This window comes from Schistocerca gregaria, chromosome X (assembly GCF_023897955.1).
Source record: "Schistocerca gregaria isolate iqSchGreg1 chromosome X, iqSchGreg1.2, whole genome shotgun sequence".
Taxonomy (NCBI): Eukaryota; Metazoa; Arthropoda; class Insecta; order Orthoptera; family Acrididae; genus Schistocerca; species Schistocerca gregaria.
The window spans coordinates 72,682,507-72,706,681 of NC_064931.1; the positions used below are offsets into that span (position 1 = coordinate 72,682,507).

The 24,175-nt window shown below is 37.1% G+C and overlaps 1 protein-coding gene across 3 annotated transcripts in view; it reads left to right on the plus strand.

Moving 5' to 3' along the window:
* Positions 1-23,021, plus strand: part of LOC126298005 (golgin subfamily A member 5) — a 94,528-nt gene extending 71,507 nt beyond the window's left edge. For all 3 annotated transcript variants that reach the window (XM_049989324.1, XM_049989323.1, XM_049989325.1), the window contains 2 exons: positions 22,119-22,279; positions 22,380-23,021. In XM_049989324.1, the coding sequence (XP_049845281.1) occupies positions 22,119-22,279; positions 22,380-22,448 (230 nt within the window). In that variant the 3' untranslated portion in view covers positions 22,449-23,021. The remainder of the gene's footprint in view (positions 1-22,118; positions 22,280-22,379) is intronic.
* Positions 23,022-24,175: the final 1,154 nt, after the last annotated feature.

Consider the following 24,175-nt stretch of genomic DNA (forward strand, 5'->3'; position numbering starts at 1 on the left):
AGTCAACCCATCTCCGTAACTACTAGTCTTCAAGCTGTTGCAGTTCGTCTTTTCCTTCCCCACCTGACTTTTTTCCTCTGTACCATGTATGTCCTTCCGTCATTTGATGTCACCAGGTCAGACTTCCTTCAGCTTATTGAGCAGGTCCCTGCCCCATTTTTGCTTCTCAGGGACTTTAATGCACATCATCCCCTTTGGTGTTCTTCCAGGACCTGTCAGAGGTGTCCTCTTGGCTGACCTTCTTAACCAACTTCACCTCTTCTGCCCTAACACTGGAGCACCCACTTTCCTTTTCGACTCCTTGCACATTTATTCCCATTTGGACCTCTCCTTGTGCACTGCCTAGTTTGCCCCCCATCTTGAGTGGTCCGTTCTTTCTGACACTTACTCGAGCGACCACTTCCTGTGTGCTATCTGCCTAAATGGCAGCTTCCTAAGGCTGACTGGCAGCTTTACTCCTCCCTGGCGGCCTTCGAAGAACAACATTTCCCCAATTGTGATAACCAGGTCGAATATTTCACAAACATTATGCTTACTGTTGCAGAATGTTCCATCCCCCAGTTCTTTTTTACTACATCATGTTCGAGTCCCTTGGTGGACTGAGTCACAGCTGCGACGCAATTTGTGCATGGAGATGTGCTCTCAAAGAGCTAGCTGAATTTCATTCACTAGTTCTTTTAACAGTTCCACACCTTCCTCTGTTATGTTGGCCAACCTCCGACAGCTCCCTGGCACCAAGATCCATTTTCCAATTTCCGGCCTGACAGTAGCTGATGATGTCATTGTGGACCCTGTAGCTGTCTCCAACGCATTGGGCTGCCATTTTGCAGAAGTTTCAAGCTTTTCCCAGTATCACCTTGCCTTTCTTCATCGGAAACGTGCGGAGGAGGCTCGGGTGATACCGTTATCTTTTTTGAATCGTGTGTGCTACAATGCCCACCTTTACTAGGAAGGAGCTAGATAATACTCTCAGTTCATCCCGATCCTCTGCCCCAAGGCCAGACGCCATCCTCATTCAGATGTTGCAGCACCTCTCACTTGCGGGCAAGAACTTTCTGCTTAACATGTACAGCTGCATCTGGGCAGAGGGCACATATCCTGGATGCTGGCGTGAAGCCACCGTCATACCCACACCTAAGCCCAGTAAGGACAAAAACCTTTCTTCTAGCTACTGCCCCATCTCTCTTACCAGCAGTGTTTGCAAGGTGATGTAACGTATGATTCATGCCGTGCTGGTGTGGTGGCTCGAGTCTCGCCATTTACTAACATATGCACAGTGTAGATTTTGATTGGGACATTGTGCAGTTGACCATCTTGTTACTTTGTCCACACATGTCGTGAATGGTTTTCTGCGGAAATCCCAGACTGTGGCCATGTTTTTTTGATTTGTAGAAGTCCTACAACACCAGCTGGAGAACTGATATCCTCTGTACTCTTTACACGTGGGGCTTCCATTGGTGCCTGCCCTGTTTTCTTTGGGCATTTTTACAAGACCGAGTTTTCAAGGTGCATGTGGGTTCTGCCTTGTCAGACACCTTTACCCAGGAAAATTGTGTGCCTCAGGGTTCCGTCCTGAGCGCCATCCTCTTTGCTATTGCCATTAACCCTATAATGGCCTGTCACCCACCATGGATCTCACCACTGTCTTGATTGTCTTCACTCCTGGAGCATTGACAGTGGCTTTCACTTTTCCACTGACAAAACCGTCTGTATGAATTTCTGGCGGCGCAAATGGTTTCTCCCACCATTTCTACATCTTGGGCCTGTTGCCCTTCTGTTCATTGAAACTACGAAATTCCTGGGGCTCATGCTTGATAAGAAACTCTCTTGGTCCTCCCATGTATCTTACCTGGCAGCCCACTGTACGCAGTCCCTCAATGTTGTACATGTCCTCAATGGTACTTTCTGGGGTGCTGATCAATCCAAACTCCTCCGTTTGTACTGGTCCATTGCCCATTGGAAACTCGACTATGGGTGCTTTGTTTATGCACCTCATGCCCTTCCCTCGCACGCCGTCTCAACACTGTCCGCCATCATGGCATTCTTTCAGCCAAGGGCGCCTTTTAAACCTGCCCAGTTGGGAGTCTGTATGCTGAAGTCGCCGAACTACCACGTCGTACTCTCATGACTTTCTCCTCAGCAGGGATGCATGCTACTTGTCTGCCATGCGTGGCCACCCCTCCTATGCCTCCTTGTTTGATGACTCCTTTGATTTTCAGTATGGGGCTCTTCCCTCTTCTCTGTTACCTCCTGGAGTCCACTTTCATCACTTGCTATGGCTGCTAAACTTCAAACTACCTGCAACTTTCCTGGTGATTGTGAACCCTTCACCACCTTGGCTTCGTGAAGCAGCCCACGTTAACCTTGGCCTTCATTCGCTTCCTAAGGATACTACTCCAGCCTCGTCTGTCACCTTCAGTTTCACGAGCTTTGCAATAGTACCTTTGTATACACTGATGGCTCTCGGACTGACCATGGGGTCGGTTGTGCCTTCATCATTGGCACCCATGTCCTTCGATATTAGCTTCCGGCACACTCCTTAATATTTGCAGCCAAGCTCATTGCCTTGTATCAGGCCACAGAGTACATCCTGCAACACAGCTTTTTCAATTGTGTTCTCTGCCCAGACTCGCTCTGTGCCCTTCAAAGTCTGTGGGTGTTGTACACTATCCATCCCTTAGTGCAGCAGTTCCAGGAAAACTGTCACTTGCTCACTCTTGGTGGATCTTATGTCATGTATCTGTGAGTTGGTTCCTGGTCATGTCAGTCTGCCAGGAAGCGAGGCTGCTGATGCTGCTGCCAAGGCTGCAGTCCTCGTACCTCAGCCTGCCATTACCTATATCCCTCCGATGATCTCTGCCGTTTGTCAGGAGGTGGTGTCCCTTTGGTATTGCCAATGGTCCTCCCTTCACGGAAATAAGCTTTGACTTACTAAGCCTCTCCCAGCGCCTTGGACGACCTCCTCTTGGCCCTCCTGCCGGGAGGAGATTATTTTAACTTGGCTGCACATTGAGCACTGCCTTTTTAGCTGCTGTCATTTGCTAAGTGGTGCTACCCCACCACTTTGTTTGCATTACACCCAAATATTAACTGTCTGCCACTTCCTGACGGAATGCCCTTTTTTAGCCATTTATGTTCCAGCTGGGGCTTGCCGTCCGATTTATCAGCCGTGTTAGTGAATGACACGCGGGCTGTCAGTGCATTTTACTTTTTATTCACCGAAGCAATATGGCGAACGCCATTTAATTTTTAGTTTTGGACCACTGTTTCTATATGGTACCTTTTTTAGTCCTTTTTCCATGTGCCTGTTTTTAGCTGTCTTCTATTCTGTCAGTTTGGACTGACGTATAGTCATTTAACTCCTCTCTGTGTTCGTGTTCTATAGTTTTGACTTGGGTGCATATGACCCGAGTTGTTTTTTGCACCCTAAAGCAAAACAAAACAAACAAACTGTAAAGTGGCATGTACTTTGCCTGTTAATTGCTGCTGTCATCTAGATCTACAAAATGATCCACGGCAGCCAAGGACAACCTTGTACCTGATGTTGATGCAATGGCAATATTTTCATCCCAAAATATATATTGATAGCTGCTTAAAGAAGGAACTTATTTTTGGTCAACACCCTTGTGTGCACTATTCTTTTAGTACTTGTTGTGACATCTCTTTTAGTGTAAAATAGTACTCTCAGTTATCTGGATTAATGTCAGTGAAGTTGATTAGTGTGTCCCAAGTTTCCCCTTACATTTTACAGTTTATTCATTTGTCTGTTACTTGTACATTCACTGATGTCACTGACTCCCTCTTCAGTGGAAACTCCATGTGCTTGGCCCAGTCAGGATTTGGTTGCCAAAATCTTCATCTTTATCCAGCTTGTCACAAACTTCCTTCGTGATTGGAGCTCCGAATGCATCCTACAAATCTGAATTTACTTTTCATTCAAAACCAAACTCTGTTCTTTGTTGCATAAAAGATTATTCCAATCATTTTGAAAAGTGATAGTTTTAACTTCATTCAAGTTGCTGACATTTTATCTTCTAAACTTAACAATTTTCTGTTTTCTCCTAACACTTGTCTTAGTTACTGTTTTGTATTGTACAACACTTTAATATACTTCTAAGTGGTCATGGAAATGGAATTTAACATAACTCATCGTGTGGTTTTCAGCAAGTGAACTTGGAAGGCTTTGACTTGGTTGCATGCTCATGAACAAAAATGATACATTTGTTACTCAGTATTGACCACAAGTGAAGGAAGTGCTAAACGAGGGGATGCTTTCAACATTTTACAATAACTGAGCAAGGCGCAAATGTCTTTCAGTACCATAAGGCAGTGTTTCTATCTTCATGACAAAAGACCAGTTTGAATTACTGCGAATTCAAAATTAATGAAGTCCAAATTTGTGAGTTTACTTTATTACAAGAATACTGAAAAATGTGTAAGTACAAATAATGTTATTGTACTCAAAATATTTGCTTTAAAACTTTATTCATTTTTTTGCACGAGTCCAAACCAATTCTGGCAATGTTTTTCCCATTGATATTTTTACCTGATAGAGCATGGTTCTCTAAGGATCCAACAGATTCTTAATGTGATGAAAATTACTCTCTAGACATTTTTTGTTTGGCATGAGGATGAAAAATAGTTGTTAGGCAATAAATCACAAGAATACAGAAAATGAGACATTAATTCAGTTTTTTATATCCATCACACAATCAATTGTTTGATGTGTTGTTTGTCAGCTGGCATTATGCTGAATAATGTCACAACATTTTTGTTTGTTTTCCTGATTTTGTCGATAACTTGTGGCAAACAAAATGTCGTACGCCATTCAGCATCAGCTGTTCTTCAATCATGATTACTTGTCCAGTGTAACCAAAGAAACAAGCTATCATTTTATTTGCAAACAAATGACATTTGTCAGTTTTGGTTCATCTTTGAACTCCCAAACTTTGGACTTCTGCTTAGTTTCTGGCTTGTACGAATATGTCCAAGTTTAATCTCTGTTATGAAGTTATATATGGATTTTGTTCTTTGGGAATCAAATTTTTTGAGCATTTCTTTGCACCAGTTGATGTGAGTTTGTTTTTGAGGTTTGGTGAAATTGTGCAGAGTCCAGATTTTTTTCACAGCTAAAAGTTTGTGCAAAATAAAATTACTACAGTTTTCAATATTTCAGTATGTTTAAAAATGCTTTTATCTTGTATTTTCTGAAAGTGATTGAGTACCAAAAGTTGTAAGAAGTGAATAGATACAGTGTTTAGAGTTAGGCCTTTATGAAAACTGTAAAAAAAGTCTTCCAGCAGCAAAAACATTCATATAAAATTTCCATTTTTTCACTACACTGTTTCTTTAAAGGTTTACAGCAAAAAAGCTACTCAACCAGTTTCTAAGCTGCACGTTCTTAATCATAGCAAATGGCATATTTTAAAACAATAATGATGTCACATCTCATTGTGCCCTTTAGTGAGCATCTGTAAAAATATGAAAGGCCACCCTCATGTGAGTTATGGTAGCTATGTTCGTTGAACAGAAAGGCAATATATATCACAGGTTCATACACTGAGGCCACGTTGTAAACAAAAACTAACAGCAATGGTATTTGACACTCCTGTGAGAAGTTGTGTACAGGGAGAGCCCCAAATATTGGGAAAGCCAGTTGTATGCAAGGTGCCGTGATAATGCATCAGCTCTCACATTTCATCTTAAAGGCACTCATCTGACACAACGTTGGACAACTTTTGTGCCTCACCCACTCTATTTTCCTAACTGGCTTTCAGAGAATTCTTCCTGTTTCATAAACTTAAAACCATGCTGCAAGAACACAATTACCTAATTGTATACAAGATCCAAAAATACTTAATGAGAACTTCAAATCATCCTGTTAATCTTGAGCAGGGTTAAGCAGTAATCAGCATCTGCAGTACTTAGTTTTTACATAATATTAATTTAGTTTTTATTACAAATTTATGTCTGAAAGTGCAAACAGTAAGTGTTTCTTTTTGTCTGTGTTTAGTAGCAATTTTATTTTATTTACTTGTTTGTGTGTTCAATATTAGTAGTCCACAATAATTCACCCATCTGTAGACATATTTATCATGCCTCATTTCTTCTAACTGTCAAGTCATGTAGCTCTGTAGGTCTTTTCAATTATTTCACATGCTTAATTAATTCTGTATAATGGTGCATGATGTTGAGGGACTCTGTCTCTTGTGTGTGGGTCCTAGAGGAATTAGTCACAGTCTACTAAGTTAGGAACTGTGGTGGCCGAGGTCAACAGTCTTTGGTTACTGCCTTGAGCTGTGGCCATGAGGGGTGGGGGGTCTCTGGGGTAAAGGATGTAGCATCTGTTGTTCAATCAGTGTTGCCTGGAATCGCTGATATTCTGATGATTTTGCACCTTACAATTCACTTGGTGTAGTCAGTTCATCCTCACCTGAGCCTGAATGACAAATAGTGATGACGTTGTGGTCTCAAGGTGGAGCATGAAAAATGCAATACCGGTTCATGGCACTGCATTGTTGCAGGCTTCTGTACATTTGGTTAGCTTCATGTGCAAGGGGTGGAGGTAGGGACAAGGAAAGTTTGAAGAGATTAATTGGATAAGTTTGCAGGAGAGGAAAGCAGAAGGTTTGATACTTTTTAAGGTAATGGTGGATAGTCAGTTATTGTGAGCTTTAGTGAGTATGGTGGATGAGTTTTATCAATGGAACAATTTGGGGGGCAGGTTAGAGAGAGAGAATATAAATTAGAAATTAAATGCAGATGGACTATAACAGCACTGTCATATGTTCTATTTTCCCTGACATGAAACATGGCAGTTATTTCATTGTACATGGGAATAAGAATATTATGTTGTTAGTTTATGCTTAAAATTATTTTTGAGAAATGTTCTTATAGATGATAATGTCTACCAATTTGTTTATGTCATCTGGTGTCAGAAAACTCTTTAAGATATTGAGCACTTGTGAGAGCATTCATCACACTGTTTGTGCTGATATTTATCTCTGCAACAATGACTCATTATTACTTAAGTGTCTTTGGGTAAATTTGTATTATACTTCTCCTTTTCACCCTTCCCTTGAAATTGTAATGTGATACTGTCTGTGATAGTCTTTGTCTTCAGTGCCACCCCACTAGCGCACATTTGCTGAACCATGACTCACTACTGCTCTAGTAGCAGTTAGTTTGCTTGTACCAAATATGTAATGTTTCTGTGTCATAACTTCCTTTTCAGACTTGTCATCCGATATCTGTGACATTTCTTTGGCTACTGTAAGCTTGCCTATTACTGTGACATTTCTTTGGCTACTATATGGCTGAAGTTTGTTGTAAGCCTGCATAGTCTCCGATTATTGTTGAAGGGTGACAGAAACTTCAGATCGTATCTTGACACTTTCTTCAGGGGAAGCTGTCAGTATACTGCTGTGTTTAAGGAGACTGTCTTCCAGTTTTTGTATCATTTTGCGTATAGCCATCAAACATGAAACTAAAATACCATAACACTTTTTTTTCCGTGGGAGTAATCCACAGATTCAGCAGTAGAACCAGAAAATGTTATAAACTGTTTTATGTCCTCAAACTCGGTGTCTTGTATTAAAATTTAAAAATTGAGAACTCTGTGTAACTGCATAGATCAGTTAAATATGTTTCAAAGCTCCAACCAGGTAGCCATGTGTTTAAAAGTACTGCTTCCAGGACAGGGGGCTCACCAACCCTGGATCAAGTCCGCCCAGTGGATTAACAATAAGGGCCAGTGTGCTGGGTGTGAGCCAGCCAGGATGTGGTTTTTAGGTGGTTTCCAACATTCTACTAGGTGAATACTGGGCTGGTACCGAAGTCCTGTCTCAGTTACACAATTCACAGACATTTAGATAACTTTCGTTTTCTTTCACATGAATAACACTACACTCCCGACAGGTGGGGTACACACATTCCATCCTGGAGGGAGGGGAGGGGGAGGGAGGAGACACCCTGATGCAACCAGAAGGGCATCCAGTCAATTAATTGCAAATTAACCATGCAAAATCTGTTAATAACCAAGCTGACACTGTGCCCATGCCGGAGAGAGGCACAGCAAAAATAAGAAATAAATTTGTTCCATTACACCATACACACTTCTCCTTCTTGTGACTCCAGGTCCTCTCGAATTTTGTCCTTAAACATGTTCAATATATAGGGTGCAGAAAAACTTCCACTACCAGTGACTGCAAAAGATTATGTATTTGTCACATGACCGGTTTTGGGCTTATGCCCATCCTCAGGTGTTTATACATTCGTATACATGTTTATATTGCTGGAGATTACTGTCTAAATAGAAAGCAAAATATTTGCTTGTGACTAAACAGATATAAGTGGGACAATTGTAAATGGCAAGGCCGCATTTTTAGAAAATATGTCAGTACTTACATAAAGATGAAGCATCCTTATTATAATCATGCTGTGGTGGGAGTTTTTTCACTCAGTTGCACATTGGTTATCATTTTTACACATCCACAGCTTGTGGTCTAGTGCCTAGCATTACTGCCCCTGGATCAAAGGGTCCCGGGTCCGATTCCTAGGTGGGATGGGGTTTTCTCTGCTCGGGGACTGGGTGTTTGTTGTCCTTATCATTTCATCATCATTTGTGATAGTGGTTAGATTGGACTGAGTAAAAAATTGAGTCTGAAAAAATTGGGACTTTATATGGGCGCTGATGCTGATGATGGCGCAGTTGAGCACCCCACAAACCAATCATCGTCATGATCATCATTATTTTCATGTCCTGCCCCCCCCCCCCCCCCCCCCTCGTTTTTAGCTGCATATTTCAGTACTGTGTCATGCACTTGTGATATACACTGTGTTTACATACAGATATGTAGGCTATGATCAAAGAATTTAAACACAGGAGCTGCAAAGATGTTTCTCATACAGAAACAGGTAGGTTATGGTCAGAGAACTTAGCCACAGGAAGTGCAAGGATGTTGCACACATACAAACGTAAAAAGCTGTTACATATTGCGAAATTTTTTTGATCCACATTATGAAATTTTTTATTCTTATTTTTGTTGGAGAACTTAGACCTAGGAAGTACAATGATGCTGTACATATGAAATTACTGAAAGCTATTACAAATTACAAAAATGACAGAACTGTTTTAAGCCCCACTGTTCTCAGAGAACTTAGATCTAAGAAGTACAATGATGTTACACACATGAAATTTTCAAAGCTATTACAAATTATGAAAATGACAGTTAAAGCATGTGTTTACAATATGACTTTTAGAAATTACGATATGGCACTTAAACTGTTGTATGATTGCTACATCGGAGTTCCATAGCATGTTACTTTGTTATTAGATATCAGAGGATAATGAGTTTTTGTTTTTGACTATTTCATGAAATATATGGAGATAAGATTTGTTCGCAAGCTCCACATGTTTGCTGAGAATAAGGTGTGGTGAGTTAGAGCTATGGATGTAAATTTCTAGCTCTTCGAGCAAATCCATTTTCTTTCCTTTGTTGACAATGTGTAGTGTTTGTAGGTTGTCTGTAATGGCTGTGGCTGAGTGACAATGGTCTTTTAGATGCACTGCAAAGGTGGATTTGTCAAAGTTATTTAGCCGGAAGGCATCCATATGCTTACGGCATCTTGTAGCGAAACTCCTTCCAGTTTGGCCTATGTATAACTGTGCGCAGTTGTCATGTAAAAGTTTATAAATACCTGATTCGTGGTGGCATTGGTTATTTGTCTTATTGTTGAGGATGATGTGCTGTTGTAGCTTGTTGTTAGTGCTAAAATAAATTTGAATAGCAGTTTTCCAAAAGAGGTTTGCGATTTGGTATGAAATTTTACCCATAAAGGGTATGCGGGCGAATATGTTTTTTCCTTCTAACAAATCTGATTTAGGAGGAGTGAATTGTGTCTTTTGATTTTGTTGTTAAGTTTATCAATTACATCTGGGTTGTCTCCATTTCTATGTACAGTTTCTTTGATAAAATTAATTTCTTTTTGTTCGTCATGTCGGCTGAGTGGGATTTTATGTGTGCGGTTAAGTGTAGATCTGAAGAATGCCATTTTGTGTTGTACTGGATGACATGGGGAATTGTTAATGACAACATCACTAGTGGTGGGTTTTCTGTAAATCTGGAAGGCATGTTTGCTGTTTACATTAGATATTCTAAGGTCAAGAAAATTGATTCCCTTATCTACTTGATGTTCTACAGTGAAGTTGTTGTTGTGCATGCTGCTGAGACCATTAACAAGTTTCTCTGTCTCCTTAGTTGTATCTTTGTACAAGATAATAGTATCATCCACATACCTTTAGCAGTATATTACTTTATTTTCAAGTGAGCAATCTGATCGGAAAAATTTATTTTCTAAGTGGTTAATGTAAGTATTCCTGCCAAACTACTGCCCATTGGAAGAACATCATCTTGTTTATGTATTTTGTTATTAAAAATAAAATAATCGTGTGATAGGATTAGTTTTAGCAGTTCAGTGAGTTCATATATTTCAGTCTTAGATAACATTTGGGTTTTAATTGGTTGTTTTTAATTATCTGAATAGTGGCATGTATAGGAATGTTGGTGTAAAGGTCTACTATGTCCATTGAAGCAAATTTGGCACTTCCTGGTATTGGTAAGTCTTTGATATGTTCAATAAGTTCATAGCTATTCTTGATTGAAAAATTTTCGTAGGTATAAAAGTTACTGGGAATGTCTTTGTTTCTTGCTGATAAAATATGCTGGACTGTTTCTTGGGTTGGCATATAGGACAATTGTATTTATGATTCTTTGGCTGCAAATATAGTTTTGGTGTCGATGGATTCATGACAAGGCATTTTAGAACATCAGAGTCAGATGCAGGAAGTCAGAAGATTTCAGTAGTTCCTTAAGCTGGATGTGGGGTCACTGTGTATTTCATGCATGATGTTATTATGGAAACATTCTAGAGGTTGTTAATATATTCAAATTCACACATAACAACAGCTGAGTTCCTCTTGTCAGTTTGCCTACCAGAGCTTTGTTTTCAGATAGTTTTCTATTAATATCCCTGAGCAGTTTGGAATCATAGTTACATGATTTTTGGTTTTGTAAGTTTTTGTGTATAATATTCTTAACTTGCAGCCCAATACTAATGTTTTCATTATTGTTTATTTTAGCTGAGCCACATGCCATTTTAGAGCAGTCAATTAATTCTTTCATATTATTGTCAGTGAGTATTGGTGGGATATTATGTTTGAGACCCTTCTCAAGTAATTCGGTTTTGTTTTTGTCAAGTTTGATAGTGGTTGAATTAACCACCCTGCCATAAAACCTTTGTTCTGATGTGGTAGGAGATTTTACTCTTTGTAGTTTGTTAGGATTGACAGCTAGTAATTTGCTAGTAATTTCTGATTATGCCTAGTTGACACAACTAGTTGTTCTTCGCACACAATTTTTAATGTTATCTAAAATACGCACAAATTGCTTTGGAGTCAAGGAGTTGCTTAGAGCCAAGTGGAGTTTGAGCATTTGTTTAAGGGCATCTTCGTGTCTGTATAATGATTTGATTTCAGTTTTTAACCAATCAGTTCACACTTTGACTTTACTGTTTTGGCTGACTTAGTGAGGCTCCTAACATTAAAATTAATTTTGCGTGGTATTACTTTAGACAAAAGGCAGTTTTGGTTGAATTTGGTTGCTTGAATGGTCATCATCTTGATTTAACATGTTCTTAATGCATTGACAGTTCGTAATACCTGACTAAATAACATTAAGTAAATTTTATCCATAGTATAGAACTCTGTGACTGTTTCTCTATAGGGTGCAGAAAAATTTCCAGCACCAGTTACAATAAAAGGTTATTTATTGTAAACACAAGCTTTAACTGTCAATTTCATAAATTTCATGTGTACTTCTTAAATCTCAGTTCTCTGACAACTATAGCAGTGTCATCTTATTATTGATAATTTTTCACCGTGAACGTAAATGTCAGTGATAAGATTTGCTGATGACTTTCCTAATATCAGTGAAAGTGAAGAATTGTAGGATCTGTTGATTGGTATGGACAGGCAAATGAAGACTCACTATGTATTGACATTGAAAGACAGAAGTAATCAGGAGTAGCAGGAATAAGATCAGCAGTAAACTTAGAATCAAAATTGGGGACCATGAAGTAGACAGAGTAGTAGTCTGCTATCAGCAAAATAAGATATGACACAGGAAGCATGGAAGACACAATACGTAGACTACCGTAGGCAAAGAGGGCATTTCTAGGCAAAAGGAGTCATCTAGTACCCACCATTGAACTGAATTTGAGAAGAAAGTTCATAGAAATTACGTTTAGAGCTATAACTACCTTGTATATAATGTTCATACATAACAAAGAATTCAACTTTGTGTGTGTACACTGTTGTAACTATACAATAGTTTTGACAACGTTTAAATTATATTAAATTTGCTGATAAATATTACTTATCCTGCTAAGTCATGTCGGTGTCTGGGTTGGCTTCTTTGCTCCTATATAAACTTTTGGAATATTTGGTCCAGGTGTTTTTTGAAATAACGAGTTGCTGGAATATTATGTGACCTTTAAACACAGACTTCGTGTGTTACTATGTTTTTGACATTCTTTTTACAACAGCACATCTTAAATATGCATTGTGCAACGTTCTTGAGCTAAACAAAGAGCTTCGTTGATCAGAGAATAACATGTGCCAAACTCAAGAGCTCCTGAACCCACTCTCCTCTGAACCTTTCTAAAGCAACTCTACACAGTTCATGCCAAAATTCTCAATAAATATTACAAACCCAGTTTCCAGTACCTTCTAGAGCAGGCTGTAGGCCAGATAAGTACTAACTGAAATTCTTTCTCCTATTTAATTTATAAAATGTTTCCTGGAAATCATTATTTATGCGAAGATTTATATGACTCACTAAATGGTTTATAACAAAAGTTGCAGATTTTGACAGTACAAAAAATTGCAGCTTCCTGTTGTCGTATAAGATTTATTTTATAATCCGTAATAAAATTAAAAGAATTATAAATGGAGGTAGAAATTTTGTATGCATAAAATCTGAAGCATCACATTATTATTTTCAGTGTAAAGTGGTTTTCTGATCATTTAAGTTGACAGTTGTGATTATTAATTTTTGTGGTTCAAGATCGATATTACGAAATGGATCTATAATAATAATAATAATAATAATAATAATAATAATAATAATAATAATATATTACATAAATATAGACAACATTGTCCTTGGAGCACAGTGATCTGGTACTAAATTTGATTAGAACAACAGTCGAGATCACAATAACATTTGCTTATTATGATCGGTTTCAGCTTCTGTTACAGCCATCCTCATATTTTTTGGCCTGGTATGGCAAGTGCTGATGGCTCTTCAGTTTTGTCACAATACCACACTCTTACACAGTATACGATAATGGTATCACATGAAAAAACTGAGGTGGTGTCAGCACCAGTCATAGAGAGCCAAAAAATCTGAGGATGGCTTTAATATAAGCCAAAACCAGTCATAATAAGCAAATGTTATAGCGGTCTTGACTGTTGATTTAATCAAAAATATATTTCCAGAACAATAGTCCTTTAGCAGTCAGATGTGTTAAAAATATCTTTAGATGTGGAATATTTAATTTAAGTATAAAATTTAACTCAAATCTAACCAAAATTTATACAGAATTGAACATTTCAGTTGAAGTGAGAAAGCTCCAAGGAATATATCTCACATGAAAATTAGGTGTTTTATAAAAACTTTTATCAAAAGTTGAGAGTTATGGAACCCTTGATTTTGAAAGACCTTTTTCATAATTTCGTGTATATCTAGCAATTGGACAGTTATAGGAGAAAGTTTACAATGGCTTTCTGTGTCGTAAGTCTGTCTTAGCTCACTGGAGCACTGAAGTGGCTCCATAGAATCCTCAAAACCATAAAATTATTTTAATAGTCATACAATAAAGAAAATTTACATGTTCATAAAATGTCTACATAGTGATATTCAATTATTTCAATTTCTTTTACTCAATTGTACACTGGCAAATGGCACAAATATAGTTTCATAGCACATGGAAATAACATTTTTAGTAGAATCGAAAAAAATAACTGATTGTAAGACATAATTTGATCCTCCACTACATACTAGATACAAGGATTGTATGAAGAGAAATACAAGAAAAATTAATGTCCTGGAAAACATTTCCCTGAGAATTACAGTACAATACAATTGGATTGTACTAATGTGATTCTGGACCACTTTCCAAAACTGGATGAAGTGTTCTTGAACTGATGTTTAGTAAAAGACATTTTGAATAACTTTCTTATGATTTTACAGATAAGATTTCGTAACTACAAATACAGTCACCCAGCTAGGGATTGTACTACTTGCTTAGCACTGAAATCTATCAGTTGTATGTAACCATAGAGGTAAAAACGTAAAATAGTAATCCACAGGACAACAAGCCATTGGATAAAGTAGTAAACATCAAAGAATTAAGATCATTAAGCTTTTTAAATTTCAAATAAATTTTTGAGTTTTGCTGTGGTACCACAGTTGTAAAATATTGATGTAAAGCAGTAAGAACACATTTCATAAAAAAATATTATACACAGTAATAATCCTCTAAAATCTCAAGGAATATTCTCATCAGGCAGTTGCCTTGGTCCAAATAATCTCACATTTTAGTAAAACAAGTCACATGTGGTAGGTATTTTCACCATAATAATTCACCAATTTATTTTACACTGTACAATCCCCCAAGCTGTACTTTCACAAAGTCAGATGGCATTGAAAATTTTCATATAGTTGGCAACAACATATTTAGCTCTTCATATAAGCCATTTCATACCAAGGCTAACTCTTTCTCACACCAATGCTGTGTAATCGTACAGTCGTTAATTAAAATTCAGATATTACCAACAAATCACATCCAGCTCAAACTTCATAAACATCAAGAATATAACTATATACCAATGTTCATAATCATCATCATCTAAGTTTTGTGTGTGTGTGTGTGTGTGGGGGGGGGGGGGGGGGGGGGGAAGGTCTGTTCTTGATGAAGGCCTTACTGGCCATCTTAGAATATTATACGGCACACCATCATAAGCAAAAGCACAGTGCATTACCAAACAGAATACCATTAAGTCCCTAACATTTCAGTTCCATAATGTCTGCACAACTGCAGAATCATTACACATATTGTGGAATAAACCTCATCACAGTATCATAAACCTGAAACATCGAAGAATCGCTGTACTTCACAATACTATGAATCATCTCTCAAAAATTCAGTTCAACATAAACTTCATTAGCTTTACAGAACATTTCACAAAACTTCTTCATAATATCATAAATATACCTGAAATAGAAAAATTGCTCTGAATTATAATTTCTACATTCCATTCATAATTGTACAACATTAGTTTTAAACCAAGAAATATATATTTTGCATCATAACTGATTTTTATGTACTTCATATAACCATTAGCTTTGCTTTTTTCTGAAAAACACCACTCTCTATTATCTTTTTCTCACAAAAACACCACAGTAATACTGAAATGACAGAGTTTACAAAATTTTTCATTTTTCTTTAGACAGTTTTCATTCACGAAAGATATTTTTGTATTACTAACACTGGATAGATATAGTAACATTATCTCAGTATAACATTTCTTTATGTAAAAATTTAAACTTTCTTTTCAAAATATATGTTAAGCTTCCCAACATGACAGTAATTTCAAATATTTTTTTTTTTCAGTTAATTCCAAATAACAGTAGTACATAGTAGTAGATTATAGCTTAAGTAATTATAGCTTAAGTAATCCGTGACAAAAAAATTTCCCATTTCTTATTTGGGTTCACAAATTAGATACATAAACAATGAAAAAATCCAGAAATACTTAGAATGTTTTACATATTGGAGGTTTCCTAATATAAACTGCAAATAAATCGTATTTTTCTGCTTTCCAGTTTCCCCAAATATATTTTTAATTCATCATATTTAATAATTGTGTATTATTAGACTGTTACAGAAAGCATCTGGTTTTTTATACTAAGAAAGTAGAAGATAAATGTATAGTGTAATGTGATTATAAAAAGATGAACAGATGAGTAAGAGAAAAACATTGCATCAAGGAAATCCAAATTGGTGAAGTAATATTCACAAACAAAAATAAATTATATAGTCTATGGTGGCATCGAGTAAAAAGATACAAATATTACGTACAAATTTCCTTAGCATACAGACAGAATGGACGTACAAAGTACACTTAAGATTATGTTATATAAAAAATATTTTTCATCAGTAACAAAGTAAATGTATTGTTTTTAGTAAGGAATCTTTTTCCAACTACAACTCACATTTTTGTTTTTGAATTACATTTTCCACATCCTCTAATTACCATCTCAGTGTATATTAGAATTTTTTTCCTATATTATTGGGTTTCTACTTTGATTCTATGTCATTCTATCTTAACATCGATGGGAATCATAATTTTTCATTTCAGTTACTAGTGTAGTTAAATCATTATTATTTTACATTGCTCTGTACTTTCATATTTGCAAATCTCAGCCTTTTTTCCCCCCACTCTTGTATGAGACTCTTTCTTGACAACTTTCTTCAGATACAAATACTTAGGCATAACTACTTACATGATTTCCTGAATGTAAATTACTACCATTCATGCCACTAAGTTCCTAATCCATTGCTTTATTAACATTATATTTCCATACTCTACATCATCATCATCATCATATTAATCTAAAGACCTAATGCATTTCCATTAATCATCACTCCTCACAAAATATTCTCTTCACTTCACAGTTCACCACTAATCATCATCAACAGCAATAACCCTACCATATAGAAACAACATGATAGTAGCATAATATTCATTTCCTCCTTACCATGTTACCAATACTAAATCCAGCATAATTATCAATATCACACACCTCAGGATAAAGTCTTAACTTTTTACATACCAGTTGTTTTTTTTTACATTGACTGAAATACTTCACATTATATGTGAATTAACTGAAAATAGCTGATACTTGTGATAAAAATTTATAGTCATGTCTCTGCTTATCATATTACTTTTATTTAACTTACATTATCTCTCATGTATTAATTTTACTTTTACCATAGTATACCAGCAGAAATAAAAAAATATTTTATATAGTCCACTTGGCAGTGGCAGGAATAGTACTCCTCAAAGAGAAGCAAACAGTTCAGGTGACTATGAACCTCCACCAGAAGAAAATAAGTCCAATACTGTCAATATTTTAACAAAATTTTCAGAATAATGTCCTAAATGTATTTATGATAATTACCATACACCTCCATGTAAAGTTGCAGCGTACAGCTTATTATTGAAGAAATATCCATGTATAAAAAGCACACTAAACATCAAAGCAACATTTGATTACCTGCAAAAAACAAAAAAAAACAAAAAAGACATAATGAATATTCTTTTAGAGGAAACAAGACAGTCAAAGAAATGGAGATGAAACAACCCATTCTATCCTAATTTGAACTAACAAGGAATGAAGGAAATTTTGGGCAATTCAAAAAGCAAGAGAAACTGGGCGCACAAGTTTTAAATACTGTGCAGCTTTCATAGTATGCCTCAATGAAGAATACAGAATTTTCTGTAGACACAGCTGTACTTTCATGACAGCCAGAGAACAAGAGGAAGACCAAAATATTTGCCAGTTTAGGGCCCGGTTTGTCAAAGAATTAAACCAGAAAACTGGAGGTTTCCAGATACAGTCATACTGCATTTGGAAAACTGATCCAAATGGATTTGATGAATGTAACTCCATGTTCTGTCTGGAGTATCCAATTAAACAATGCCAACTGCCGTTATTTAGGTTTTATTTTTAGGCCACCAGTTTCGACGATCCACTACGTCATCTTCAGGCCTGCTTTAATTCAGCAACCTTCATGTTACAAAATACGGCAGCACTTTTAAATGGTCCTGTAATGATTATTACAGGCATGTGTGCTCTTTGGACAACTGTCAGCAGCTTTGACAGTTGTCCAAGGAGCACGCATTCCCCTTAATAATCATTCTGAGACGAATTAAAAGTGCTGTTGTATTTTGTAACAGGAAGGTTACTCGATTGAAGCAGGGCTGAAGATGACGTAGTGTATCGTCGAAACTAGTAGCCTAAAAATAGAACCTAAAAAATGGCGACTGGTATTGTTTTATTCCAAATGGATTTAGTTATGAACTGACTTCTGAAAATGGAGAAAAATCAACAATTGGCTTAGTCTGTTCTTCATCCAGTAAAAGACATGGCTATAAAATAGATGTTGGACAAATGATTCATTTGCAGGTAGAGACATGGAATAGATGACCATTCCACCAAAAACAACAAAATACGTATAGCCTCTGGATTTACTTGTCTTATATATAAGACACTCTGAGGCACAAAAGAAATTGGTATAGGCATGCTTATTCAGATATGGAGGTATATAGTTCAGGCAGAATACCGTGCTGTGGTCGGCAATGCCTATATAAGATTACAAGTGTCTGGTGCAGTTGTTAGATTGGTTACTGTAGCTACAATGGCAGGTTATCAAGATTTAAGTGAGTTTGAACGTGGTATTATAGTCAGCGCATGAGCAATGGGGCACAGCATCTCCAAGGTAGTGATGAAGTGGAGATTACAAGTGTCTGGTGCAGTTGTTAGATTGGTTACTGTAGCTACAATGGCAGGTTATCAAGATTTAAGTGAGTTTGAACGTGGTATTATAGTCGGCGCATGAGCAATGGGGCACAGCATCTCCAAGGTAGTGATGAAGTGGAGATTTTCCCGTACCACCATTTCACAAGAGTACTTTGAATATGAGGAATCCACTAAGACATCAAATCTCCGACATCGCTGCAGCTGGAAAAAGATCATGCAAGAACAGGACCAACGATGACTGAAGAGAATCATTCAGCGTTACAGAAGTAAAACCCTTCTGCAAATTGCTGCAGATTTCAATTCTGGGCCATCAATGAAACATCATTGATATAGGCTTTCGGAGCCGAACACCCATTCGTGTACCCTTGATTACTGCATGACACAAAGCTTTATGCCTTGCCTGGGTTCATCAACACTGATGTTGGACTGTTGATGACTGGAAACATGTTGCGTGCTTGAACAAGTGTCGTTCCAAATTTTATTGAGTGGATGTACGTGTACGGGTATGGACACAACCTCTTAACTCCATGGACCCTGGATGTCAGCAGAGGACTCTTGAAGCTGTTGGAGGCTCTGTAATGGTGTGGGGTGTTTGCAGTTGAAGTGATATGGGACCCCTGATACATCTAGATACGACTCTGACATCCTGTCTGATCACCTGAATCCATCCATGTCCATTGTGCATTCCAATGGACTTGGTCAATTCCAGCAGGACAATGCACCACCCCACATGTCTAGAATTGCTACAGAGTGGCTCCAAGAACACTCTTCAGAATTTAAACACTTCTGCTGGTCACCAAACTCCCCAGACATGAACATAATTGAGCAATCTGAGACGCCTTACAACATGCTGTTCAAAAGAGGTCTCCACTCCCTCATACTCTTACGGATTTATGGGCAGCCCTGTAGGATTTACAGTGTCAGTTCCCTCCAGTACTACTTCAGACATTAGTAGAGTCCATGGCATGTCCTGTTGCGGCACTTGCGCGTGCTTGCAGGGGCCCTACTCAATAGTAGGTGAGTGTACCAGTTTCTTTGGCTCTTCGGTGTGTATGGAAGAAGGATAAAATACTCTATAAGGACTTTCTGCAGTGACTCTGACACTAAATTAGGAAACAGAATATTCATTATGAAATGCATTTTATTATTGATAACCACCTGCCTGCTCAGTGTATCAGCCTATGCTTCAGAATTCCTTGTAAACAGCTGGCTACAACACTCCTGCACATGTTGCTGAACTCAAGAATGTGATTAAAGTAGCATTTGATTTTGCAGGTCAATAATATGATTCTGAGAATTGTCCAGATTGCTTTCGACAATAGTGCCTATCCTGAGTATGCATTTTGTTTCATGAATTTTCTCAAAGAACCTTATGTACGTTTTTACCGTCAGACAGTAGGCAATCTAAGAGTAACACAATTGAATGCTTTCATAGTTCTAATCGCCATTGTACGTAAAGCTTCTAAATACTATTGGAACACCAAATTCCTGTTTAAGCTTAGAGACTTCCCTTGTTAGTATCATTATTTCACAAATTGTTCTGCGAAATGAAAACACTGTTAATATTCTAGCTAATATTGTCTTTATTCTATCTGACACCCCCACATACAATGTAACTCCCTTCCACTTAATGCTTCTATATAATGAAGAATTTAACTTTGCGTGCATACGTGGTTGTACCTATATGATAGTTCTGACAATGCTTAAATTAGTATGTAAGAGAAAGTATATTATATTTATAGATAAATATTACTTACCTTGCTAAGTTGGTCTCATTGTCTAGGCAGCCTTATTTGCACCTATATAAAATTTCGGAATGTTTGGTCCAGTTTTTTTTTTAAATGACAAGTTGCTGGAACATTCTGTGGCTTTTAAACACAATCTTCATTTGCTGCTATGTTCTTGATGTACTTTTTACAACAGCACTTCTTAAGTATACATTGTGCTAAATTCTTGAGCTAAACAAAGACTGAGTTGATCAGAGAGTAACATGTGCCAAACTCAACAGATGCTAAACCCTCTTTCCTCTGAACCTTTTTAAAACAACTCTAAAGAGTTCATGACAAAATTATCTATAAGTATTACAAACAAAGTTTCCAGTACCTTCCTGAACAGGATGTAGTCCAAACAAGTATTAACATGACTGTCTTAAGTGAAGTTGTTTCTCATATTTAATTTATATAATGTTTTATGAAAATTATTATTTATGTGAAGATTCATGGGCCTAATGGTTAATAAAATAAAGTTGTAAATTTTGACAATGTGAAAGATAGCAGCTTCCTGTCATTGTATAAGTTTTATTTTGTAATCAATAATTAAACTTAGAAAAATTACAAAAGGAGTCAAATTTTGCTTGCATAAAACCTGAAGCATATAATAGTATTATTTTTGCTGTAAACTGGTTCTTTGATCATTTAAGTTGACAATTGTGATTACTGCTTTTCACGGTTCAAGATAGATATTATGAAATGGATTGGTATGAATAATAAAAATATATTACCAGAAAATTAGTCTTCTGCCAATTAGATAGGTTCAAAAATATCTTCAGATGTGAGATATATAATTTAAATATGAAAATTAACCAGAGTCTGGCCAAAATTTATATGGAATCAAACATTTCAATTGTACGAAAGTTCCGAAGAGGCAAGATTCATTGCAGAACACAGCATTGTATGGAAGTTAATCATGATCTGTGGGAAAACCAGAAAAGAAGAGAATCAAAGTGGTTGATATTTAGTGCTTTAGAAGGTTACAGAAAATTAAGTGGACTGATAAGATCAGAAATGTGGTAGTTCTGTGCAGGAAAATAACATATGGATAATACTAACAAGGAGAAGGGGCAGGACGATAGTACATGTGTTAAGACATCAGGAGAGAAAAGAGCATTTGAATAATTAAATAACTGCAACAACTGCCATGCCGTGCAGTTGGATGGTGGTGGGTTTATACAGCTGTGGCTGTCCCACTCTCCAAGTGATTATGGGGGGGAGGGAGGACCAGTCCTACAGAAAGGCTGTCAAGCTATAGGAAGAAACTCTGCCTATGCACATCACAGTACCAATCGATAAATAAAAAAAGAAAATGTGGTGGTAGGCTACTTTATTCATTAGTCACATGATGAAAAATAACACGTGCATTCGCAGAGAGAAGTAATCACGTTATTCGCAAATAAAATTTTTTTAGTTATCTATTTATTTATATAATTATCTAGATAGAAATTTATTCAAATTCTGTCCATCTCTGCCTTATACTCTGCATTAAATGATTATTCCATCATATCTTGTGTTCCATGTACTGTAAAATGACACCATTTTATATACTTTTATTTTGTAACTAATCAAGATTCAGAAATAAAACAACTAAATAGCATCATAAACTTAAATTGCCATTTTTGTATGTGTTAACTCTGCTTCTATTTGGTGCATTAAGAAGGTGAATGTGTGTTTACAGCCAAGGCTCAAGTCCCCAGCCTTTTTGTCGAATCACCATTTGACACGGGAGTGACACGCAGAGTAAAAAGGGCTTATACAACACTTGATGCTGTCAGTATTAGGACTGGTGTCTTTTTAAGGAGGTACCCATTGGCCCGAGTATTAGTATTTTCTTACATGGTAAGCAAATAACACCCAAAATTATGGAAAAGAATCTTTCAGTGTAGGTAGATTCTTGATCTTGTATTGTACTTACCATTTCTTTTCTTAATTTTTACAGATTCTTCTTCACATTTGGGTGATGGTTGTATTGTTCACATACACTCCTTCTGCTCAAGGAGGACAGTGAAACTAGAGAATCTGCAGAAATTATCTTAAAAATTGGTCCAACAGTACATATCCTGTTGTGATTAATCTCTAGTTCATATTTATTTATCTAGAAATGGAATACTTTGGAACTAGAGTGAAACCATCAGTAATTGCATTGTATTCCAGTTTGTTATTATCTGTGTATAGTTATTACTATATTAGTCTAAGCTAATTATGTTAATATGAATGTAAGTTTCTTAAAAATCGAGGAATAATATCAACAAGATGTGATGAGCAAAGTTTTTGAGTACATCGAGATTAAGGTCATGGTGAAATACCATTTTCTGAGTGTTGATCTATGAATACAGTCTATTACTGGTTGTAAATTTTATTTTATATGCTAGAAGAGAACTGTGTATGCAGGGAATACTTTTATACTGCTGATGTATCCATTTATTTTGCTTTATGTGCTCTTTCCTGTGTTGCTTAATCTGTCATCAGTGTCAAATGTAATTTTTTTGGTGTTGCTAATCCTGTCATCAATTTCAAATGTGACTAAACTATGTCACTACAACTTTTGAATCTGAAAATAAAGGTGTTCAAGGTATCTTAACATTGAGTGTCTGCTGCTTCTGTTACTGTGATTAAATCACAAATTTACAACAGTCTAATTTGGTATTGAATAGCAAGTAATGTGTCTGAATTGATACAGTGCTCAGAATCAGTGTATACTGATACTGGATTTCCCATGTGATTTTATGCAGTAAAGAATAGCAGTGTTAGTGTTGCTGTATGTTACTGTGATAAGTTTCTCAATACAAAAAGTTTACTAATACATAGTCCAGGTAATAGTCTCTCTATGTAACACTGCTCACACAGGTATAGATGTTTGTCAGTTGACATTAAAGTGGGGTTTATGCTAGAAATAGCATAGCTGTGTGTGTCATAAATTGAACGCAGAATGGCAGTTGGAACTAGATACATGGGAAATTCTATTTTGGAAATAATTAGGGAATTCATTACTCTGATATTCACAGTGTCAAGAATGTACCAAAAATACCAAATTTCAGGCATTACCACTCACCGTGGGCAATGCAGTGGCTGGTGGCTTTCACTTAAAAGACTGAGAGCAGCAGCGTTTGCGTAGACTTGTCAGTTTTTACACACAAACAACACTGCATGAAATCAATGTAGGATGAATGACAACCGTATCCATTAGGCCAATGCAGTGAAATTTGGTGTTAAAGGGCTATGGCAGCAGATGACCAGTGTAAGTGCCATTGCTATCAGCATGGCATTGCCTGCAGCACCACTCCTGAGCTTTTGACCATATTGGTTGGACCCTAGACAACTGGAAAACCATGGTCTGTCCAGATGAGCCTCTGTGTCATCTGGTAAGAGCTGATGGTAGGTTTCGAGTGTGGCACAGACCCCACGAACCCATGTACTCAAGTTGTTAATGAGGCACTCTGCAGCCTGATGGTGGCTCGGTAATGGTGTAGGCTGTTTACATGGAATGGACTGGGTCCTTTGGTCCAGCTGAACCTATCATTGACTGGAAATCGTTATGTTCGGGTGCTTGGAGACCATTTGCAGCCAGTCACGTTCCCGAACAATGTTGGAATTTTTATGGATGACAGTGCACCATGTCACTGGGCCACAATCTTTGTGATTGGTTTGAAGAATTACAAACCACCTTGAACTATAGCAAGGGCATTGTGTCATGCAGGGCTCTTGTAGATATTCCCAGAGAGGAAATGGGAGAGT